The sequence below is a fragment of the Thalassophryne amazonica genome, chromosome 7, assembly GCF_902500255.1.
Source record: "Thalassophryne amazonica chromosome 7, fThaAma1.1, whole genome shotgun sequence".
NCBI classification, from domain to species: Eukaryota; Metazoa; Chordata; class Actinopteri; order Batrachoidiformes; family Batrachoididae; genus Thalassophryne; species Thalassophryne amazonica.
The window spans coordinates 42,149,868-42,173,965 of NC_047109.1; the positions used below are offsets into that span (position 1 = coordinate 42,149,868).

General features: G+C 41.7%; 1 protein-coding gene across 1 annotated transcript in view; it reads left to right on the top strand.

The window, feature by feature from the left end:
• Positions 1-24,098, top strand: part of LOC117513832 (glutamate receptor ionotropic, kainate 3) — a 466,610-nt gene that overhangs the window by 243,357 nt on the left and 199,155 nt on the right. Inside the window, 1 exon segment of the mRNA XM_034174062.1 lies at positions 4,315-4,368. Coding sequence (XP_034029953.1) covers positions 4,315-4,368 — 54 coding nt within the window.

Genomic DNA, 24,098 nt, shown 5'->3' on the forward strand with positions numbered 1-24,098 from the left:
ATTGAATATTAACACCTGAATGAAAAATATAATGAACTAGTACACTGCCTGTGGGGATCCATGGGCTCTAGATTGGGTAGTGTTTATAAAATAGGTAGCTGACATTTTTCAAGGTTGGTAATAAATTATACAAAGTTTCTATAAATAGATGGAATGGTGTGTGAATCCAGAATGTTTTTGGAACTTTAGACCTTAGACCTCAAAGGTTTTTAGAGGAAGAAGTCAATGCTTTTACTTCATGTTAATTATCTAATTTTTTTAATGTTAATTTGCTGTCTTAATGTATTTACAAATTGTTTATGTTATACACACTATTATTATTATTATTATTATTATTATTAGTAGTAGTAGTAGTAGTAGTAGTTGTTGTTGTAGTAGCAGTTTATTTTATTATTACTTCTAATTTGTCATTTGATTTCTAAATGGACAACAATGGAAATAAGTTTTTTCACTTTCTTGTGTCATCCATGTATTTTTAACGTATTTGCAATTATATTATGTACTTACATTGAACTTACTAAATAAAATCACACATGCACACACATACACTTACACAGACACCACTTCAATTTACCGCCCCCTTCTGGAATTGTATGTGAGTCCAGAATGTCATTACCAATGTCCATTGTTCAGTGCTGTTTGCTAATATCCATAATTTCTCCAAAAAAACATTAATCCTATCAACTTTCTGTTTTGGCGGCATTCAGTCTTGACCCAAAATACGAGGGCTGTCAATAAAGTATAGGCCCTTTTTATTTTTTTCAAAAACTATATGGATTTCATTCATATGTTTTTACGTCAGACATGCTTGAACCCTCGTGCGCATGCGTGCGTTTTTCCACGCCTGTCGGTGACGTCATTCGCCTGTGAGCACTCCTTGTGGGAGGAGTCATCCAGCCCCTCGTCGGAATTCCTTTGTCTGAGAAGTTGCTGAGAGACTGGCGCTTTGTTTGATCAAAATTTTTTCTAAACCTATGAGGCACATCGAAGTGGACACGGTTCGAAAAATTAAGCTGGTTTTCGGTGAAAATTTTAACGGCTGATGAGAGATTTTGAGGTGATACTGTCGCTTTAAGGACTTCCCACGCAGCGGGACGTCGCGCAGCGCTCCCAGGCGCCGTCGTCAGCCTGTTTCAAGCTGAAAACCTCCACATTTCAGGCTCTATTGATCCAGGACGTCGTGAGAGAAGAGAGAAGTTTCAGAAGAAGTCGGTTTCAGCATTTTATCCGGATATTCCACTGTTAAAGGAGATTTTTTTAATGAAAGATGTGCGGACGGGTCCGCGCGTCGGGACGCAGCCGGCGCGGTGCGGCGACACAGGAAAAATACCTCCGTGTTGATAACCATTTGTAAAATCCAGGCGGCTTTTGATGGCTTTCAGTGGAGTGAGTATCTGAGAAATTGTTTAACAGTTGGGCATGTTCCAACTTGTCCTTAAGGCTTCCAACAGAGGTGTTTTTCCTGTGGCGGAGCATCGCAGCAGCTGCGAGCCGACGCTGCAATCCGTCCGCACGTCTTTCATTAAAAAAATCTCTTTAACAGTGGAATATCCGGATAAAATGCTGAAACCGACTTCTTCTGAAACTTCTCTGTTCTCTCACGACGTCCTGGATCAATAGAGCCTGAAATGTGGAGGTTTTCAGCTTGAAACAGGCTGACGACGGCGCCTGGGAGCGCTGCGTGACGTCCCGCTGCGTGGGAAGTCCTTAAAGCGACAGTATCACCTCAAAATCTCTCATCAGCCGTTAAAATTTTCACCGAAAACCAGCTTAATTTTTCGAACCGTGTCCACTTCGATGTGCCTCACAGGTTTAGAAAAAATTTTGATCAAACAAAGCGCCAGTCTCTCAGCAACTTCTCAGACAAAGGAATTCCGACGAGGGGCTGGACGACTCCTCCCACAAGGAGTGCTCACAGGCGGATGACGTCACCGACAGGCATGGAAAAACTCACGCATGCGCACGAGGGTTCAAGCATGTCTGACGTAAAAACATATGAATGAAATCCATATAGTTTTTGAAAAAAATAAAAAGGACCTATACTTTATTGACAGCCCTCGTACATACAAAACAGCAAAGATCAGCCTTTCCCAGTTTGTCTGTAATCAAAGTTGCGCATGCACACACACACTTGCACATACAAGATCTGTCAATAAAGTAACGGTTCTTTTATTTTTTTCAAAAACTATATGGATGTCATTCATATGTTTTTATGTCAGACATGCTTGAACCCTTGTGCGCATGCGTGAGTTTTTCCATGCCTGTCAGTGACGTTATTTGCCTGTGAGCATGCCTTGGGAAGGAGTGGTCCCGCCCCCTCATCGGATTTTCATTGTCTGGAAATGGCGGAATGACAAGGACTTTTTTCCATCCGAATTTTTTCAGAAGCTGTTAGAGACAGGCACCTGGAAACCATTCGAAAAATTTATCTGGCTTTCGGTGAAAATCTTACGGCTTCACAGAGAATAAGGTCTGTTAGTACAGCTTTAAGGACCTCTTTAAGGATGCTTGGTGCGCCACGCTCCGAGCTGTGACGACGCGGCACAAGCCACCGGACCATTTCTAAATGGATGGGTCTGTGGATACGAGACCATCGTGTGCTCTTTCTCTGGTTATCACAAGAGCTGGACATCAGCCATTTTCTGTCAAATTTCACTTTTAACAAGAGATTTTGTCATGGAAAGCCGCGCGGAAGCTTCGCGCGTCACGACCGATTCGCTTTGGAAGTGAGACAAAGGAACACCTCCATTTCGGCGTGTCAGAGGACAAGTTTGGACATGTCCAGCTCTCCACAATTTCACTGATACTTACTGGACTGGTAAGCATTGAAAGCCGAGATAGACCAAAACTTGTCCTCTGACACGCCGAAACGGAGGTGTTCCTTTGTCTCGCTTCCAAAGCGAATGCGCATGAGGGTTCAAGCATGTCTGACGTAAAAACATATGAATGAAATCCATATAGTTTTTGAAAAAAATAAAAAGGACCGTTACTTTATTGACAGACCTCGTACGTACACACACACAGGCCACTTCGCTTTTAATACATTGCAACAAGCTGTGCAGAACAATGAAAACCAAGCCAGAGCATTTCATATTTTCTTCATTCTGCCCCAAGTAGGTGCTTTTGTGTTTACACACCCATATACAGAGACAGTGGTGAAAGACATCAAACATACTACACTTCCCACTCATGGTAACGGCAACATAATACTTAAACAAGCTGACTAAACCAGTTGAACTACAAAAACACAATCAGTCAATGACACTAACGTCACGTTCAACTTACATGAACCACAATAACAACATTTAAAACCCCAAAACCCTGAATTCCTATGGAACATTGCAGCGCAAATTCCACTGTTCCACTGTTGTTAACTAATATCCTTAATTTTCTCCAAAAACATTAGTCTTATCAACTTTCTGTTTTTCCAGCATTTATCCTTGACCCAGCAAAAAAAAAAAAAAAATTCCTTGTTTACAAAACTACTATGAACACAATAATGACTAGGTCAAAGGGCATCTGAAAGTCCAGTTAACCACAATTTTTTGATACCTTAATTAAGGCATGATTTTCACATTAATATTTTTTGTTTTCCTTTTTTTTTAGAATGCTGTGTGAATAATGGATAGACAAGCAGAAATAAGATGCAGCTACTGTATGTATAAATTAACTGCAAACTTTTGTATGCGGAAGTAGTTTTTTAATTAATGAACACACATGTTGACAATTACACAACACAACATAAAGTTTCAATGTCATATGGAGTATGTGTGCCTTGGTATCTATAACAACAAAGTGAATTGCCTTCACATAAGCATAGCAGCCTATTTATATAACCTTGTTTAAAAAAAACAAAACAAAAAAAAAACAGATGGTACAATTAAATGAGAAGCACAGCTGTCATGGGAATGTGGTGCCTTTTAGAGTAGATTGACTGAAACAAGCAGCAGTGATGGAGTGTTTGGATATGAGGCAAAGATTATTGCATTCTTTTGATTGAATGCTAAGATAACATCATGTGCCCTGAACTACTGCAGATAATATAAATGTAGAAAAGTACAAAGTATGGTGTAATTCTGTCGACCACATATGGTGCTGAAATCCTGGCAGGCAACACCAAGAACATTACTGCAGAATGAACTAATTGTATTTGTGAATGTGCTCATTAAAACCTTTGTCATAGATGTCTGTTCTGCATATCTTGAGCATTGTTTCCCCTGATGATGGTGCTGATTTCAAAGTGACCATTTCTTCTGTTGTGTTTCTATTCATTCACACCTTTCTCTTTCATCCTTCCTTTCTGTATTGTTCCAGGCACAGACCATGGGGATGATGACAGAGTATTACCACTATATCTTCACCACTCTGGTAATGTACTGTGCTCGTTAATGCAAATAGCCTTGTTTGTTCTCATCTTGCCACTGCTTGAGTTTTTGATGAATGGTGGCTAATTGCCAATGGGGTTTGGATCCAACCCATATTATCAATTTTGTTTGACATGCTGGAAGCATAATGAAGTCTTCAGTATGCCTTGGTAAACACTCTGCTTTATAGTGGAATCAACTGAATTCTTTCAGCTAGCGGCATGAAAATAACAGATAAGGATTCAAAACTTAATTGGTTTCCAAGTGTATAAAAATGTTACTGTGTGAGCATGTACATGATGCATATCTAAATATACTCGTATACTATAAATGTATTAAAGATATTTACGCCACAGAATGGACAAGGTAGTGGACATACAGGCCATGCAGTGGCTGTAGCCTTTAAATATGAAATTGGAAAATAGTGTGCTTCCAGTTCATTCACTTGGGTTTTTAATGTTTCAGCGCACGATATGTTTCAAATCAATTATTCCATCCACCAACAAAGTTGGAGGAGGTTGTTTCCCCCCCCCCCCCCCCCCCCCCCCCCCCCCCCCTTTAGTTTGTCTGTGAACAGCCTGGAGCCCACTATTTTTCATAAATCAGAAGTTTTTTTTTTTTTTTTACTGAAGATTCACACCCTCATAGGCAAGAACTGATTCAATTTTCAAGGTCAGAGGTCAAAGTCACGAAAAATTTTAACATTGAATAAATGATCAAAAATTTTTAACCCTGTCAAAAAGAATACTGTACATTTCTTTCATATTTGAGAGCATTATGTGGGATCCTTTATCCTTTAACAACTGACAAAGTCTGATTCAGATTACAGATTGTGTAGCCATTTAACTGTAACATTGAAAACCCCATTTAATGTATATTTTACATTATATTTTAATATGTGTCCCACTCACTCTCATATTTGAAAGTGAAATGCACATCGGCACTTACTATAGCCTGACAAAATTTGATCTGGATCTTATCTGGATTGTTGATTTTGTAGACATTTTAATTAAATATTGAAAAGCCCATTTGGTGTACATTTTGCATTATATCTCAATCAAGGTACCTCTTATGTCTCTGTTATGGATTTACCAACACCACCAAAATTGGATGGAGGTTCCAATTTTATGCCTGTTTATCTTCCAGCTATCAGTCGGAAACAAGTGCCAAAAAGCAATCACAAATTGTGCATAGAAAGCTAAGGGCCTCTTCACACATAGTGCAAAGTTTGAACGAAGTGCACACTTAGTGCGCATGAAACAGGAATCATGTGCAAACCGTGTAATGTCGTCCCTGTCGCCAATGCCTCGTACACCTGTTGCTACAACTATTTGTGCACACAAGTGCCTGAAAGCCAGAGTGTGCGCTGTGTGAACCCATCGCACCCTCTCGCGGCAGGTGCCAGCCAAATTCCAGGTGACATACACGAACACCTAACACCGCTTGCATGGCACTCGCAAATGTGTGGCCAGTTGCACTCTTGGCACAAGAGACTGCAGACAATCACTGTTGTACTGCTGTGAAATGTGTCTAAGTTCCCCACGTGTGTGACTTTGAAAACACACACACTGACACATGGGTGTGTGCGCACACAGGAGGCGTGGCTTTCGACAGAAGCAGCTGTGGTGATCTGTCATTCTGGACATTCCAGCTACACAACACATACTGTGTTTGGACAGTTACAGACTAACAACTGTGCACTGTGAGGCGGGTGTGTCTGATTGCTGTATTTACGTGGACATAAGTAAAACATATATCGCCGTGGCGGTGACAAGCTGCAGCAAGCAAGCACATGCACGGACCAGACACTGACAGCCCCACAGGTTGAAATGGACCATCAGATCAGAATACGCAATGGGCAATCTGACCATCACGTCACACATGTGAGCTCTGTTTCACAAGACGCGATGTCTGTGCTGTGGTGCACCATCCACAAGACACGTGTGTCGGGTAGAACAAGCACGTGGTCAACTGGACGCACCGACCAGTAGATGTGGACATGATCGGAGCACACTGCTTCTCATTCATGTCATTTCATGACTGTATGTCTGTGACCATGGGTCATCACCAGAGGAACAGATTTTTATATTATTTGTAGATATTTGTATTGCTCGCTAGATAAATGCGGTGTTTTTACGTGGTGTGGAATTTATTTATTTTTTTTTGTAATGCTTCCACATCCTTCCTGATATGTGGCAGCTTCACGCAGCTTTCAAAGAACAGCTCTGTAGCTTTGTGGTAAAATCTCTGACTGAGAAGCCGAGGTTTTGAAAGGCGCAAGCTCGCATCCCGTGTGGTGTGTTTTTTCTTTTTTTTATTATTCCACATAAGCAGCACGATGTGGTTCCACACGTACCAGCTGGTTTTTATTTATTCCACATAAGCGGCGCCATGTGCTGCACCTAGCACTGTTCCTGCTTGATGGACACCGGCATGTACATGAACTCTCACAACATGTTCGTGCACACCTGCCCGTCGGCGCGATGTTTCATGTGCTAATTTTGAACTGTTTTGCACTGTTTCGCCGTTTTCCTCCAAATCCGTTTTCCTCTCAAGTTCGCACTATGTGTGAAGGGGCACTAACCAATGTTTTGTGAAAATTATCTGAAAATGAATTCAGAAACCAAAAAAGTAGAAAAAAAAATGACAACACCACAAAAACTTTGTTTCAAGTGCATGAACTTAATACATACTCTTGGCATTTTATCACATCTTATTTAGCTTATGAAAAGCCACTTCTAACAGGACTCTGACCTTGAAAATTTTTTGTAAGGTAAAATTTTGTGGAATTGGAAACTAGTGGCGGAGGTTTCCTCTACAAGCACGTTGCTCTACGAGCACAATGCTCTAGTTTGTCTGTTTGATTATGAACAGCCTGGAGGTGACAATTTTTTCATATATTGTTATGAAATTTTTCTGAAGATTCATATCCTGATTGGAAAGAACTGATTCAGTTTTCAAGGTCTTAGGTCAAATGTCAAAGTCAGGAAAAATCTTGGAAAACAGGAAAAATCCCTATCTTTAAGATTGAACACATTTTCAAAAATTCACAACTCTGTCAAAAAAGATCAGATTTCTTTCATATTTGGGAGCATAATGTAGGATGGTATCCTTTTCTGTTGGCAGAGGTTTATGTGCTCTACAACTGTGGCACTCTAGTTTCAAATTATTTGGCAATATATTGAGGCCCAAATGTATTCCAGAACCGTGTTTTGCAAGAGGTTTCAAAACATTTCCACAGCAATCACTAATTTGCAGTCCAGGCGAAAAGTCACATGTTTGTTGTTTAATTCCTGATTTGCTCTCCTGTAACTGTATGTTTTATACCACATTTGCCCATATAGTGGCAATCATGTTTTTTCCATGCAGTTGTTCGCTTCTTAGTTGGGCGGAGTGGAGCGACAAGCACACTCATATCTAGTGTTCATTTGGCAATTATACATGATTTTAAAACCAGTTGTTGTTAATTTTCTAAACATATCCAACATTCACTAATCACCCTACAGGTGGCAGATACATTGATGGGATATTTCGTAGGCAAAGAAAAGTTCCCCTTATGATGGATCTGGTGCATCATTTGGTGTGACTGCATTCATCAAATGCAGTCAGGTTTGTCCTCAATATATGTTCTTTAAATTTGGTGAGTTAAACCCCTGTCACACTCAGCAAGGTTTCTGCAACATCCGCAAAACTGGCAGGCATCAGAAGGACCCTGTACAATGTATTAGAAATGCAGTACAATTTGTTAAGGATGTGGTGTATTCTCCATGAATGCAGAAGAATTGGCGGAACTTTGGGAAGGTTCAAAAAAACATGCCGCAAGGATGTGGTTGAACACAGTATGAATTAAATAAGGATTCATTAATGTTTTAATTAATCCTAGTAGGGACTTCACTGATGTAGAACAAGTGTGCTGCAGACATCCTCTCATAGCAATAGTGTGTGCTGCTTTGTGAATGAAATGTGCTAATCGCTCGCTCAGTGCGAGGACATACGTCGCCCTCACACACAGCAGCAGCGGCGATTACATGCTGGACATATTATTTATGCTGTGCATAAATCAACGGAAATGTGAAAGCACAAAATAATGTGAGTGCACAGAACATCGTAACAATGAATGTACTATTTAAATGTTAAGCCCCCATCACACATAGCAAGAATGTGGAGGAACCATGCCAAATACGATAAATACTGCCGTAATCCAACGCAGTCGGGAGGAAAAAAGGTGAGGCCAGCCCTGTCGGAATTGATCTGGAGTGCCTCATCCACACCTGCACGATGGCATCCAAAGAGCATGTAGACAACAGGTTTCTGTCAGACGGCCACAAAAGGTGCTGCAGACTGTCCAATGTCCAACCGTCTGGATGGCAAACATGGCACCGGAGCGCTGTGTTCCTCACGTGCATGTCCACGTGAGTGTGCAGTGTGTGTGTGTAACACACATGCACTCCACGCGCACGTGTGGGGCTGAAATTATCACTCAGCCTTGTGTGTGTGTGTGTGTGTGTGTGTGCAGAGTGCATGTGCAGAGTGCAATGGTACCAAACATATGGAACCAAATTTGCCCTCTAAATGGAACCAAATTGCACTCTAAAAGCAATGCAACACAAATGGGATGAATAATCCATGTCACATGACATACAAAACACCAATCAAATGACAAGGATCCACTCAGCCATTATGTAATTCACATTACTTAAGTCGCCCAGGGGAAGGAATGGACAAATATCTGTAATGTAAAGTCTACTGTGGATATAGCAGCCTGTTCAGATTTGCAGCTGTATGCGCATTATTACACGTGGCACGTGCAGGTCATACAGGCAGGCTTTGTGGTGCCAGATCCAGTTCGAGGTTCCCTCATATGCGCTCAAATCATTTCAGATCTCATTTTGCATTGGAATATGTAAACTGCATTCAGATGGTCTTCAGATTACACATGGATCGCCATTGGATAGGTGTTCCATCTCGATGGCGCCCGGGGAGTTTTGAACATGTGCATCACACTTGGGGCCACCAGTCAATTTTGACCAACTATGTGGTCTTCCGCAGATGGCTGTCAGAACGTTTTGGAACTGAAATCAGACACTTTTCTTGATGTGCGCCAATAATTCCCACGCCATTCTGCATGATGGGGGTATAAGACAATCATGTTACTGTTACCATAATTCTATTCTCACTGTAAAAACAACAAAACACACACACACAAAACAACTGCACTTTTTAACATTTAATTCCTGTTATAAAGAGTGGACAATACCAGAATTATCCTTCTCCTGGACGTACACGAGGACATAATGAACTGACATGGATGACTTTATCTTCCTTTTATTTTTTACATGAATGATCTGATGCACTCGTATCATGAACACATCAGATGGCTTCGCATGTCCCTCTGTCCAGTGCACACTGATGCGCTGGTTACCACATTGCAAAGGCGATATACGGTTTTATTTATTACAATGTGAGGAGCCTTGCCATGGCGTCTCATTTGGTGGTATTCTGCATGGCATGATCTGTGTTCCCCAGCAGTGCGTAGCAATGATGCTGTGGTCAGGTGCAGCTGTGACTGCATGCTCATCACTGTGCACACTGAGATGTGGTTGGGGCGATACAGTTTGTTTTTATTTTTCCCCATGTTGTCATCATTTGCAGACACGTGTGCAGCACCATGCCTTACACATGGGTGAGTGGAACACATGGCAATGTGTTCCCCAGCTTTGCTTTGCACTGACACAGCAGTCAGCTGCAATGTGGAGCGGCGTAAGCTGCAGAACCGCAGCACTGACTGTGGCCAGTGGTCAGCAACCTCCCTGCATGATTTTAAACATCATCCAACCCATGATGTGATTACATGTCAACCACGGCCCCCTGAAAAATGCATAACTGCAGTGCGTGTGTGCGCATGTGACCATGTCAATCAATACAAATGGTAAATGGACTGCATTTATATAGCGCTTTTCCATCTGCATCAGATGCTCAAAGTGCTTTACAAATAATGCCTCACATTCACCACAATGTGAGGGTGCTGCCATATAACACTGGGAGCAATAAGGGAGAATAAGGAACCTTGTCCTAGGGCTCTTAGTGATTTTCCAGTCAGGCAGGGATTTGAACTGAGGATCTTCCGTTCGGCTGGCACGCTGGCGCTGTGACTGAGCTGGGTTCTTATTTTCATCTCTGTTGTGTTGGTATGGGTTGGTGACATGCCATGGTGTTCCATAGCTGTCAGATGTGCCATCTTGGAAATGACAGCCATCCAGCTGTGTGTGCATTGCTGACTGCAGTCACACTGCACTGCAGCCGCCGTCCGCAACCTCAGCTGCATAGGGAGGGGATGACACACTCACATGCCATCTGTGTTGGGGGGACACACCGCACACTCGTATGCCATTTGTGCTGGTATTGGGGCACACGCACACTTGAATGCCATTTGTGTTGCGGGGGGGGTTGGCACACTCACATGCCATTTGTGTTGCTAGTTAACACACTTGTGGGGCCATTCACACAGCAAGCTCGAAAGTGGTTGCCTGCTCTCTATTTTCATGTTGGTAGTGTAAATGGCCCTGCCTTTTCTAAGTGCCCCGTGAGTTGTGTTGGATGTCTGTGGGTGACACCTGGACTTCGGCCGACACCGGCCAAGAGTGGGTTGAATGGGCATTCGCATAGCATTCGCCAACTTTCAGCCACTGGTGTGAAGGCTGCCTTGATCATACCATTCAGCCACGGTTCGACATGGCCAATGATTTTGTGCAGCTCCTCAGCCATAGCACGATATGTCTGACTTGCGTATGACATGCCGTGTGAATGCTACAAACATGATGACATGGCAGTGCGACCTCATCTTGCCCACTGTTTGAATGGATTTCCAGCACGAGTGGCATACAAATATAGAGTGCATGTGCCGTGCCCGAATAGATGTGGAAACTGCTGTATGAGGTGTTCAAGTAAGGCTTCAATTTACCACGAGTGCCATTCGAATCTTCCTTCACACACCATTCTGCCTCAATCGTGTTCTGTGTGAAGGGGCCACAATAATCACTCCTGGAACTGCTCTCATCACTTTTGACAGCTTGGTCTTATGAGAGAAATCCCTTTGACCAGTAAGTGCTTCAAATAAAGCACTTACCAAAGTTATTACCAAACAAATTTTATTTTGGCATCAATAGGGCACATGGAGTACAGCTGTAACTAAACTCACACAAATTTTTTTTCAGAATTTTAAATTGCATTGTAATTATTCATGCATTCTTAAAATTTATAATAAATGGCATTAAATGATTGCTGGCATTATTTGGTACATTGCTGCCATTATTGTACTGAACTCAGCCACATGGGGTGTGCAGCCAGTACATTCTGAGTGCCGGTCCCAAGCCCGGATAAATGAGGAGGGTTGCGTCAGGAAGGACATCCGGCGTAAAACAAGCCAACCCAACTATGCAGACTCAGAATCGAATTCCCATACCGGATCGGTCGCGGCCCGGGTTAACAACGTCTGCCACCGGTGCTATTGCCCAACAGGGTGCCGGTGGAAATTGGGCTACTGCTGGGCGAAGATGACGAAGAAGAGGAGGAAAACATTGCCACGAACAGTGGGAGAAGAAGAAAACTAGAAGTTGTTGAATGTTGGTAGTATGACTGGTAAAGGGAGAGAGCTGGCTGATATGATGGAGAGGAGAAAGGTAGACATATTGTGTGTGCAAGAGACCAAGTGGAAGGGAAGTAAGAGCAGGAGCATCGGCGGTGGGTACAAGTTATTGTACCATGGTGAGGACAGGAAGAGAAATGGTGTTGGGGTCATTTTAAAGGAAGAGTATGTTAAAAGTGTGTTGGAGGTTAAGCGAGTGTCTGACAGGGTGATGAGTGTGAAGTTGGAAATTGAAGGGGTGATGATGAATATCATCAGTGCATATGCCCCACAGGTAGGTTGTGAGATGAAGGAGAAAGAAGATTTCTGGAGTGTGTTAGATGAGGTGGTGGAGAGTGTGCCCAAGCATGAAAGAGTGGTGATAGGAGCAGACGTCAATGGGCATGTTAGTGAAGGGAACAGAGGTGATGAGGAAGTAATGGGTAGATATGGTATCAAGGATAGGAATGGGGAAGGACAGATGGTAGTTGATTTTGCAAAAAGGATGAAAATGGCTGTGGTGAATACCTACTTTAAGAAAAGGGAGGAGCACAGGGTAACATATAAGAGTGGAGGAAGGTGCACACAGGTGGACTACATTCTTTATAGGAGATGCAAGCTAAAAGAAATCACAGACTGTAAGTTGGTAGCAGGAGAGAGTGTCACTAGACAGCATAGGATGGTTGTTTGTAGGATGACTTTAGAATTAAAGAAGAAGAGAGTGAGAGCTCAACAAAGGATCAGATGGTGGAAGCTGAAGGAGGAAGACTGTTGTGTGAAATTTAGCGAGCAGGTGAGAGAAGCACTAGTTGGAGCGGAAGCAATTTTGGACAACTGGAAAAGTACTGAAGATGTGGTGAGGGAGACAGCTAGGGAAGTACTGGGTATGACATCTGGACAGTGGAAGGAAGACAAGGAGACTTAGTGGTGGAATGAAGAGGTCCAGGAAAGCATAAGGAGAAAGAGGTTGGCGAAAAAGTTTTGGGATAGTCGGAGAGATGAAAAAAGTAGACAGGAGTACAAGGAGATGCGGCGCAAGGTGAGAAGAGAAGTGGCGAAAGCAAAGGAAAAGGCATATTGCAAGCTGTACAAGAAGTTGAATAGTAAGGAAGGAGAAAAGGACTTGTACCGATTGGCCAGACAAAGGGACAGAGCTGGAAAGGATGTGCAGCAGGTTAGGGTGGTAAAAGATGCACATGGTAATGTGCTGACAAGTGAGGAGTGTGTGCTGAGAAGGTGGAGGGAATATTTTCAAGAGTTGATGAATAAAGAAAATGAGCGAGAGAAAAGGCTGGATGATGTGGTGAGAGTAAATCAGGAAGTAAAAGAGATTAGCAAGGAAGAAGTGAGTGCTGCTATGAAGAGGATGAAGAGTGGAAAGGCAGTTGGTCCAGATGACATTCCAATGGAGTCATGGAAATGTCTAGGAGAGATGGCAGTAGAGTTTCTAACCAGACTGTTTAATAAAATCTTGGAAAGTGAGAGGATGCCTGAGGAGTGGAGACGAAGTGTGCTGGTTCCTATTTTCAAGAACAAGGGTGCAGAGCTGCAGTAACTACAGAGGCATAAAGCTGATCAGCCACAGCATGAAGTTATGGGAAAGAGTAGTAGAAGCTAGGCTTAGAAAACAGGTGAAGATCTGTGAGCAGCAATATGGTTTCATGCCGAGAAAGAGCACTACAGATGCAATGTTTGCTCTGAGAATACTGTTGGAAAAGTACAGAGAAGGACAGAAAGAGTTACATTGTGTGTTTGTGGACTTAGAAAAAGCTTATGATAGGGTGCCAAGAGAAGAGTTGTGGCATTGTATGAGGAAGTCTGGAGTGGCAGAGAAGTATGTTAGGGTAGTGCAGGACATGTACAAGAATAGTGTGACAGCGGTGAGATGCGCAGTCGGAATGACAGACCAGTTCAAGGTGGAGGTGGGATTACACCAAAGATCAGCTCTGAGTCCTTTCTTGTTTGCAGTGGTGATGGACAGGTTGACATATGAGATCAGACAGGAGTCCCCATGGACTATGATGTTTGCAGATGACATTGTGATCTGTAGTGAGAGTAGAGAGCAAGTTGAGTCTAGTCTGGAGAAGTGGAGATATGCTTTGGAGAGAAGGGGAATGAAAGTCAGCAGAAGCAAGACTGAGTACATGTGTGTGAATGAGAGGGAGCCCAGTGGAATAGTGCAGTTACAAGGAGTAGAAGTGGTGAAAGTAGATGAGTTTAAATATTTGGGGTCAACTGTTCAAAGTAATGGAGAGTGTGGTAGTGAGGTGAAGAAGAGAGTGCAGGCAGGGTGGAGTGGGTGGAGAAAGGTGGCAGGAGTGATTTGTGACCGAAGAATATCAGCAAGAGTGAAGGGGAAAGTTTACAAAACAGTAGTGAGACCAGCTATGTTGTATGGTTTAGAGACAGTGGCATTAACAAAAAGACAGGAGGCAGAGCTGGAGGTGGCAGAGCTGAAGATGTTGAGATTCTCTTTGGGAGTGACAAGAATGGACAAGATTAGGAATGAACATATCAGAGGGACAGCTCAGGTGGGACGGTTTGGAGACAAAGTCAGAGAGGCGAGATTGAGATGGTTTGGACATGTGCAGAGGAGGGACCCAGGGTATATAGGGAGAAGGATGCTGAGGACGGAGCCACCAGGCAGGAGGAGAAGAGGGAGACCAAAGAGGAGGTTCATGGATGTGCTGAGAGAGGACATGCAGGTGGTTGGTGTGACAGAGGAAGATACAGAGGACAGGGTGAGATGGAAACGATTGATCTGCTGTGGCGACCCCTAACGGGAACAGCCGAAAGACAAAGAAGAAGCTGCCATTATTGTATTGCTAAATTGTGACTTTGGTGGATTTTTATTTCTATATATTTATTTATATTTTACTGCTTTGGTGGTGGCGGCAGGGCGCCTTAGTGGTTAGCACTGTTGCCTCACAGCGAGAAGGTCATGGGTTCAATTCCCGCCCTTGGCCTTTCTCTGTGGAGTTTGCATGGACTCCCCGTGTTTGCGTGGGTTTCCTCCGGGTGCTCCGGTTTCCTCCCACATCCAAAGACATGCAGGTTAGGTGGATTGGAATCCTTAAATTGTCCGTAGGTGTGCGAGTAGGTGTGAATGTGTTTGTTTGTCTGTTTGTGGCCCTGTGACAGACTGGCGTCCTGTCCAGGGTGTTCTCCGCCTCACAGTCTATGACTGCTGGGATAGGCTTCAGCCCCCCGTGACCCTTGATTGTACTAAGCGGTTGAAGATGAGTGTGTGTGTGTGTGTGTGTGTGTGTGTGTGTGTGTGTGTGTGTGTGTGTGTGTGTGTGTGTGTGTGTGTGTGTGTGTGTGTGTGTGTGTGTGTGTGTGTGTGTGCTTTGGTGGCTTCCCTCATCACATTAAATTAAGTTAAGCTAAATTTGTTGAAATGTTTTTAATAAGATTATGCTTGCAAGGAAATAACAAATAAGAGCAATCAGAAATTTCTGATGTCCACCAATATGCATCCAGATCATCTCCAAAATTCAGTGGAGTCTTCCATGTCCTAGTATCTATCTATGGTGCTAATTTGGTGAGAATCCGTGAAGTGGTTTGGACATAATCCTTCAAAGTATATATAAAGTAGTTTTGACGTAATCCTTCAAAGACTATATAAAGTGAAACTTGATCCAGAATCTGGATCTGGATCACCTCAAAAATTTAGTGGATTCTTTCATGGCCAAATATGTATCTGTGTTGAAAATTTCTTCAAAATCCATGCAGTAGTTTCATCGTAATCCTGCTAACAGTAATCCTTCAAAGCCTAGTGAAACGTGATCCAGAATCTGGATCCAGATCACCTCCAAAATTTTATGGATTTTTCCATGGCCTATATGTATCTGGGGCGAACATTTCATCAAAATTTGTCCAATACTTTTGACGTAATCCTACTAACAGTCAGACAGACAAATAAATAATTAATCACCGGTGATTTTATTAAGTCCTTGACAGACGTAATAACAATAAATAATAAATACATGAAAAAGGCCTGTCTGCAAAACTTTCCCTGCAAGTTCATTGAAAAATACAGACATGAATATCTTTGCTTGTTTGCCGTCCAACTGTGCCTCATTTTGCTGCCATTGATCCATTTGTCTGAGCTCTTAGGTTAATTTGCATAATATGTTGTGATTGGCCTGTTATAATTTGTGATGCTGCAATTTGCATTTGTCCATGACTTTGAAAAAAACAAAAAACAAAAAAAAAAACCAGATGTTTGATGTATTAAAAAAAACTTCCACCTTGAGGAGAGGTGAAAAATAAATAGTATCATGCCAAACTCATAATTTTCTTAATGTGAAAGTTCCATCCCTGAAAATCGAGCCATAAAACCACCATTTCTTGATAATGTGTGGTGTTTTGATTCACTGTTGAGAAATGTTATTTTCTCAGAATGCAAAAAAATGGAGAGCCACACCTCACTTTTTCGTGTCAGGCTCAAAACCTCCGAATTGTCCTTCATATATGAAATATTTCACACAGTTCTCTTCCAGGTGTATGCAGTTCACCCCAAAGATATTGGTGGAGGTATGCCAACTCACTAGCTTTGCTGTAAATCAAAAGATGAATATGAGAAGGCAGTTTACAATGTCCTGGTATTTACAAGATGCATTAAACAACCTTGATGACAGCACCTTTTGTGTTAGAACACCTAGCGTTTGGACAAGAAAAATATTGCAACAGACAAGTCCTAAAATAAATAACACTTTATTTGGCTCCACATCTGTTGTCTGCTATAAGTACATCAACATTGCGAATCACTGGCATCACCAAATTGGTTTCATTTGATCTGGACTTCCAGGCATTTGTAGCAGCCTCTCTCAGTTGTTTGTTTCAGGTGGTTTCCATTCAGTTTCTTCTTCAGAAGGTAAAATACATTATCAGTTGGGTTCAGGAATTAGCCAGTCATGTCTTTTCTGATGAAGTCCTTTGTTTGTTGGCAGTACATTTTAACCCTCTGGGGCCGACGCTGTCATATACACTTTAAAATAAGATAAGATATGATAAGAAAGCCTTTATTCATCCCTCAATGGGAAAATTTCAGTGTCACGTTGCAGCATAGAACAGTAGGAGTAGACAGAAGGGCATGCAATAAAACAAACAAGCATCTCTTAAAAACAAGAACTAAAAAAGCACTGAGTGCCGGGTAAAGCTAAGGCTACCATTGTTCAGTTCAATGCTGCACTGCCGGGATGATATACACTGTCAGGATGTGAGAGTGATCAGATAAAATGACTTCACCGTGAAATGTATGATAAGTTACTCTGATATTTACAATATGGACAGGTTCAAATATATATATATATATATATATATATATATATATATATATATATATATATATGTAATGTAATATATGTAAAGTGACTTGAGTGCACCATAAGTTAAATTATTGCACCTAATAAATACAGCAGGTAATGACATGATTAATGACCTGGTTGCTATGGTTACCACAGTACTAGCATTGTTCATTGTACAGTCTGACAGCAGCCGGGAGAAATGATCTGCGGAATCTTTCACTCACACAGCGAGGGTGGATGAGTCTGTCACTGAAACTAACTTTTTAATGATATGAGATAGAAACTTACTTTTTTTTTTTTTTTTTTGCTGAAAAGTTAATTCCGCGGACTTTCAAGCTAGCCATCAGCCATCTTTGTCCTCCTCATAGAAGCTGTGTGATGATGTGCGCAATGTGAGTGTCCAATCAGAATTGGTTCACCATCACATGGTTTTCCAAAACCCAATCGTAGGGCAGATTTCCCTCATGTGAAAAGCCAAAGATCGTTTTCAGGAGTGATATGTTACTAGTTGGCCCGTTTGAATAGCCCCCTGGGTGCTCCAATGAGTACATACTATTAGTACATACTCAGTGTGCACTGCACCATTACGCACAGCGATCAGTGAAAGTAGGAGCACATGGAAAGCCTCTGATGACAATCTCACGTGCTCAAACAAAGAGTGTGTAACTATCAGGATTGCTCCACTAGTTTGCATGTAAATGTTACTGGATAACTCTGTTGCTTTCTCAGCATAAAGCACTGTTTACCATATCATTGGACAACAAAACGCATAGACCATTTTGTATATATTGTTCAAAATGTGCATTTGTGTTTATTGTTTGAACCTTTTTGTTGTACAGACTTTCACACAAGACCTCAAATTACCTTTATAAAGTGTCAAAACAGTTGTTTAGTATAGTTTGCTGTGTGTTTTGAATAAATGTGTGTGGAAAATTATTTTTCACTTTATTTTTTCCTTGCCTATTTTTGATTGTAAACCTTTATTACACTTATAAAACACAACAAAAACATATATATTCTGAAAGCACAGGTTGTCCTGAAAAAAAGAGACATAAAACTTGATTGTGGGATGCAGGGAGAGCTGTTAACAGCAATAATAAAACATTTATGCCAGGCGAGATAACTGTCCAAAAAATGCCCTCGGACCCCAGAGGTTTAAATCATGAACATATCTTTTCTTCTTCCACTCTTTGGACTTTCCATCACTTTTGCAGATGTTAATCTTTGTCTCCTCACTCCATAAATCTTTGTTACAGAACTATTATGGCATATCTTTTTAGATTTTGCAAATTATTATCTGGCTGTCTGATCCTTAGGTCCCCTTCACACATAACATGAAGGTGGGCGAAAGAAGCAGAAGCCGGCTGAAAAAGGGTGAAAAAACGTAGAGTGCATGTGCTGTGTCCGAATGGATGTGGCGACTGCTGTACGAGGCATTCGAGTGCAGCTTTGATTTTCCACGACTACTATTCGAATGTGTGAAGGGGCCATTAGGTTAGTGTCTCGCCAGAGGTGGAAAACTCCGGCCCATTCGACCCCTTCTCAGCCAGAGTCCACGTGCCACCCACGAACATCCAACACCACTCACAGGGCACTTGGAAAAGGCTGGGCTATTCACACAGCCAGCACAACAGTGGAGAGCAGGTGACCATATTCGAGTTTGCTGTGGGAATGGCTCCACAATGTGTAAGTGCCCCACGAGTGTGCCATTACCAAGCAATACATCTGTCATGCAAGTGCCCCCCGCCCCCGCAACACCTTTGGTGTGCCAGTGTGTCACAAAATTTTGTCATGAACTTTGGTATCAGCCGCTTAGCCAAGCTAGTGAACCTTCTAAATTATAAATTGTAGTCTGACAGACAGAAAGAATGGAAAATATATAAAACATGGGGAAAGGCATGAACTCATTCATGTGTGATCACTTTGCATATAAGCGCTGTGGACACACGGCACCTCTCAGCTGATTGCCAGCCAGTGAATCGCTGTCAGCTGGAAATGACAGTGACTCAGTGCACATGATATGTTACATTAAAAACACAGAGAACATAGCCAGGAAAAATAATTAAATAAATGCTACAATAACTAAATGACTAAATGATTCATTGGCTAAATCAATGTCAGTAAATCTCATCACTGACAATGATTTGATACGCACCTCGATACACTACCAGCAGTACAATCCATATAGCGATAAATGACAATACTGACAATATGACATGATACGATTCACCCCTGTTCCCGATTTGATGCAATTTGATATGTATTTTATGGTAATTCAATTCCTCACAATGCAATACAATGCGATTTGGTCCAATATGATAAGGGATGGGTACTGCTAACATTTTATCGGTATCTCGATTCCATTATCGATTCCACTTATCGATGTGATTCTTTGCCGATTCCCTTATCAATACCTCTTGTGAATTTTCTGTGTACTAAAAGTAGGCTTTACAGGTTTTCAATGTCAACACCATTTTATTGAGTCTTAAAGTAAATAAATATGAAATTGGTCACTGGATTCTTGATTTCTGGACAGAAATAAAAATCAATAAAATCTGTACATGGTCACTGGATCCTTGATGTACATGATGGATCCTTGATCTCTGGACATAAATAGAAGTAAACAAAATCTGTGGTTTTTGTCAAAAGCATTTCCTTTCAGGTATTAACCCTCTGGAGTCTTGGCTATTTTTGGGCATTTTTGACTACTTTTTTGTTTTATCTTCATAATTTACCTTTAAAAAACTGGCCTTGTTTGGTGTCATTCTTTTCAGCACAACCTCAAGTGTGCGACTTACTTGCGACATACTTCATTAAAACAGTGACCCAATATTAGTGTTAGTGACCCAGAAAAAAATAAATAAATAAAATAAAAAAGGTGTTTTGCACTTTTTTTGTGTGTGTGTGTGGGGGGCTACCTGAACTCCTGTGTTCTCCACCCCTGGAGCCTGCTCTGTGCTCCAGGACTCGGCGTTGGAGCATAAACGCATGAGTCCTGGAGCAAATGGAACGAGAAGCGCAAATCTGTGTACACAGATTGATGAATCCACCTGCTCTCGTTCGTCCAGACCAGAACAATAAAGTCCAAAGTCCAGAGCGAGTTCAATCATCAGATTGATCACGCTCAAACTTCTCAAATTGTTTCTGTCATCAGCTGTTCTCATTTTCCAACTCATTCTATGGCTGTTCCTCTTGGTGTTCCTTTCCTGTTCAGGGCATTACAAATTGTTTTATGGACTTTGCCCAGTGTTTGTGCAGTGTCTGTGATTTATTTTCCACTTTTACACAACTTAATAATGGCTTGCTTTTCTCTCATAGTCTCTGGTCATGATGTTGACTTATTGTTTTTAAAACACCCACAGTCCTCACAGGTGAAACCCAAAGCTAAAACCAAGACTGGACATTCAGAGTGATTTAATGTTTAAACAATCAATCTCACAGAACATTCCTGGGTCACCAGAAAAGTTGCCTGTCAGTTGCATGTTTCAGTTTTTTTTTTTTTGCCCCATCAAAATTGGGTGGTCTGATAGAAAAGATGTTACACTGCGGAAAAAAGGTTGTTTAAAAAATGATTCTCGAAAAATCACAGTAAAAGTTTAGTCTCCCAGTTTCTACTGCTGAAAAACATCACTGTATGGAAAGTATTGGCTAGGTGATGAGCAGTCCCTGGTTTCCTCCAAACGGGACACCTGGATTTCATGTAAAAGTGTTCAGTTATTGTCTCATGAAACCAGAGAAATTTGTTTGTCAGAGTCCTTCAGGTGCCTTTTGGCAAACACCAGCTGGGCTGCCATGTGGCTTTTACTGAGGAGTGGCTTCCGTCTGACCACTCTACCTTACAGGCCTGATTGGTGGATTTCTGCAGAGATGGTTCTCTTTCTTGAAGGTTCTCCTCTCTCCACAGAAGAATGCAGGAGCTGTGACAGAGTGACCATTGGGTTTTTGGTCACCTCCCTGATTAAGGCTCTTCTCCCCCGAACTCTCACTGTAGATGGGCAGCCAGCTCTAGGAAGAGTCGTGGGTCTGAACATCTTCCATTTACAGATGATGGAGGCCACTGTGCTTATTAGGACATTTAAAGCAGCAAAAATGTTTCTGTACCCCTGCCCAGATTTGTGCAGTGAAATAATCTCGTTTTGGAGTTACACAATTCCTTTGACTTCATGCTTGGTTTGTGCTCTGACATGCATTGTCAGCTGTAGACAGGTGTGTGTCTTTCCAATTCATGTCCAGTAAACTGAATTTACCCCAGGTGGACACTGATTAAGCTGTAGAAACATCTCAAGATGATCAGTGGAAACAGAATGCACCTGAGCTCAATTTTGAGCTTCATGGTAAAGACTGTGCATAGTAATGTACATGTGATTTCTTAGTTTTTTTAAAATTGTTTTTAATAAATTTGCAGATACCATTTTATTCCTGCGTTGTCATTCTCCGAAAATGATCCTGAATTGTTACTGTTCTTCTGAGATGCTGTCTATCTACTGACAGACATCCTGAGTGGGAATACATAGCAACATGCTGTGTGCATTTCTTTTCCACCCTCTGTTATCATCTTGGTTTGTGCCTCTCTCTCTCTGGACTTGGCCAGTCTGTTGCGATAATGTGATACGACATAGATGTTCTGGCATGATGTGTGTCATCTTTCACACTTGACAGCATGGCAATGACATTGTTCTGCCATGTGTCATGTTCATGCAGCATGTCTATTGATTTAATAAGGAAACTCAAAATTCATTTTTATTGCTGCAGTTGGGCTGTTCATGCATGTCGGGGTACGAGATTATAGTATGAAAACATTTAAGGCCACGCTTAAAAATCTGAATTAATACAAGTTCAAGTTAAAAAATCTTTAATAACCCCGTGGGGAAATTTTTGTGCATCCAGCAGTGAGACTGAGTCACTACCACAATTATAAAGACAACAACGAGAATAATAACTACAGAGAAACAACATGACAGATCACTTATTTAACAGGGAAATGGCAGCAGAGACAAAAGAAAACTTACATCTGTTAGTCCTGCACTTTGGCAGGACATACCTCCCCAACAGAAGTAACTGGAACCAGCGAGTGAAGGGATGGCTCTGGTCTGTGATAATTAAACGAGCCTTAGTTACCAATCTGGTTTGGTGTAGGGCTACCAAGTTATTCAGGTTAGTCCCTGGAATTTTCCCACACAGTCTAACAATGCCTTGTAGTCTGTTCTTGTTTTAAGAGTGAAGGAGCCAAACCAGCAAATACTGTAAAAGAAAAGGTTAAAAGAGACAAATTTTTTCTTTACTGTCAGCATTCAGCGGTGTAAATTACAACCCCACTTCCAATGAAGTTGGGACGTTGTGTAAAATGTAAATAAAAAGAGAATACAATGATTTGCAGATCCTCTTCAACCTATATTCCTTTGAATACACCACAAAGACATGATATTTAATGTTCAAACTGATAGACTTTGTTGTTTTTGTGCAAATATTTGTTCATTTTGAAATGGATGCCTGCAACACATTTCAAAAAAGACTGGGAAAGTTGATGAATGCTCAAAGAACACCTAATTGGAAACAGGTGAGTGTCATGATTGGGTATAAAAGGAGCATTCCCAAAAGGCTTAGCCGTTCACAAGCAAAGATAGGGCGAGGATCACCACTTTGTGAACAGCTGCGTGAAAAAATAGTCAGTTTAAGAACAATGTTTCTCAACGTTCAACTGCAAGAAATTTCGGGATTCCATCATCTACAGTCCAAAATATAATCAGAGAATTCAGAGAATCTGGAGATCTTTCTACATGTAAGCAGCAAGGCCAAAAACCAACACTGAATGCCCGTGACCGTCAATCCCTCAGGAAGCACTGCATAAAAAACCGTCATCATTGTGTAAAGGATCTTACCACGTGGGCTCAAAAAGCCATACATCAACAACATCCAAAAATGCCGCCACCTTCTGTGGGCCAAACGCAAAGTGGAAAAGTGTGCTGTGGTCTGATGAGTCCACATTTCAAATTGTTTTTGGGAATCATGGACGTCGTGTCCTCCAGACAAAAGAGGAAAAACACCATCCACATTGTTACCAGTGCAAAGTTCAAAAGCCAGCATCTGTGATGGTATGGAGGTGTGTTAGTGCCCATGGCATGGTCAACTTACACATCTGTGATGACGCCATCAATGCTGAAAGGTACATCCAGGTTTTGGAGCAACACATGCTGCCATCCAAGCAACGTCTTTTTCAGAGACGTCCCTGCTTATTTCAGCAAGACAATGCCAAGTCACATTCTGCACGTGTTATAACAGTGTGGCTTCATAGTAAAAGAGTGCAGGTACTAGACTGGCCTGCCTGCAGTCCAGACCTTTCGCCCATTTCATTGAAAATGTGTGGTGCATTATGAAGTGCAAAATGCGACAATGGAGACCCCCGACTGGTCAACAACTGAAGATGTACATCAAGCAAGAATGAGAAAGAATTCCACCTACAAAGCTTCAACAATTAGTGTCCTCAGTTCCCAAACGCTTATTGAGTGTTGTTAGAAGGAAAGGCGATGTAACACAGTGGTAAACATACCACTGTCCCAGCTTTTTTGAAACGTGTTGCAGGCATCCATTTCGAAATGAGCAAATATTTGCACAAAAACAATAAAGTTTATCCATCTGAACATTAAATATCTTGTCTTTGTGGTGTATTCAATTGAATATAGGTTGAAGAGGATTTTCAAATCATTGTATTCTGTTTTATTTACATTTTATACAACGTCCCAACTTCATTGGAATTGGGGTTGTATCTTCATCTAAGTCTCAAAACCTGAAAAAGGCTGT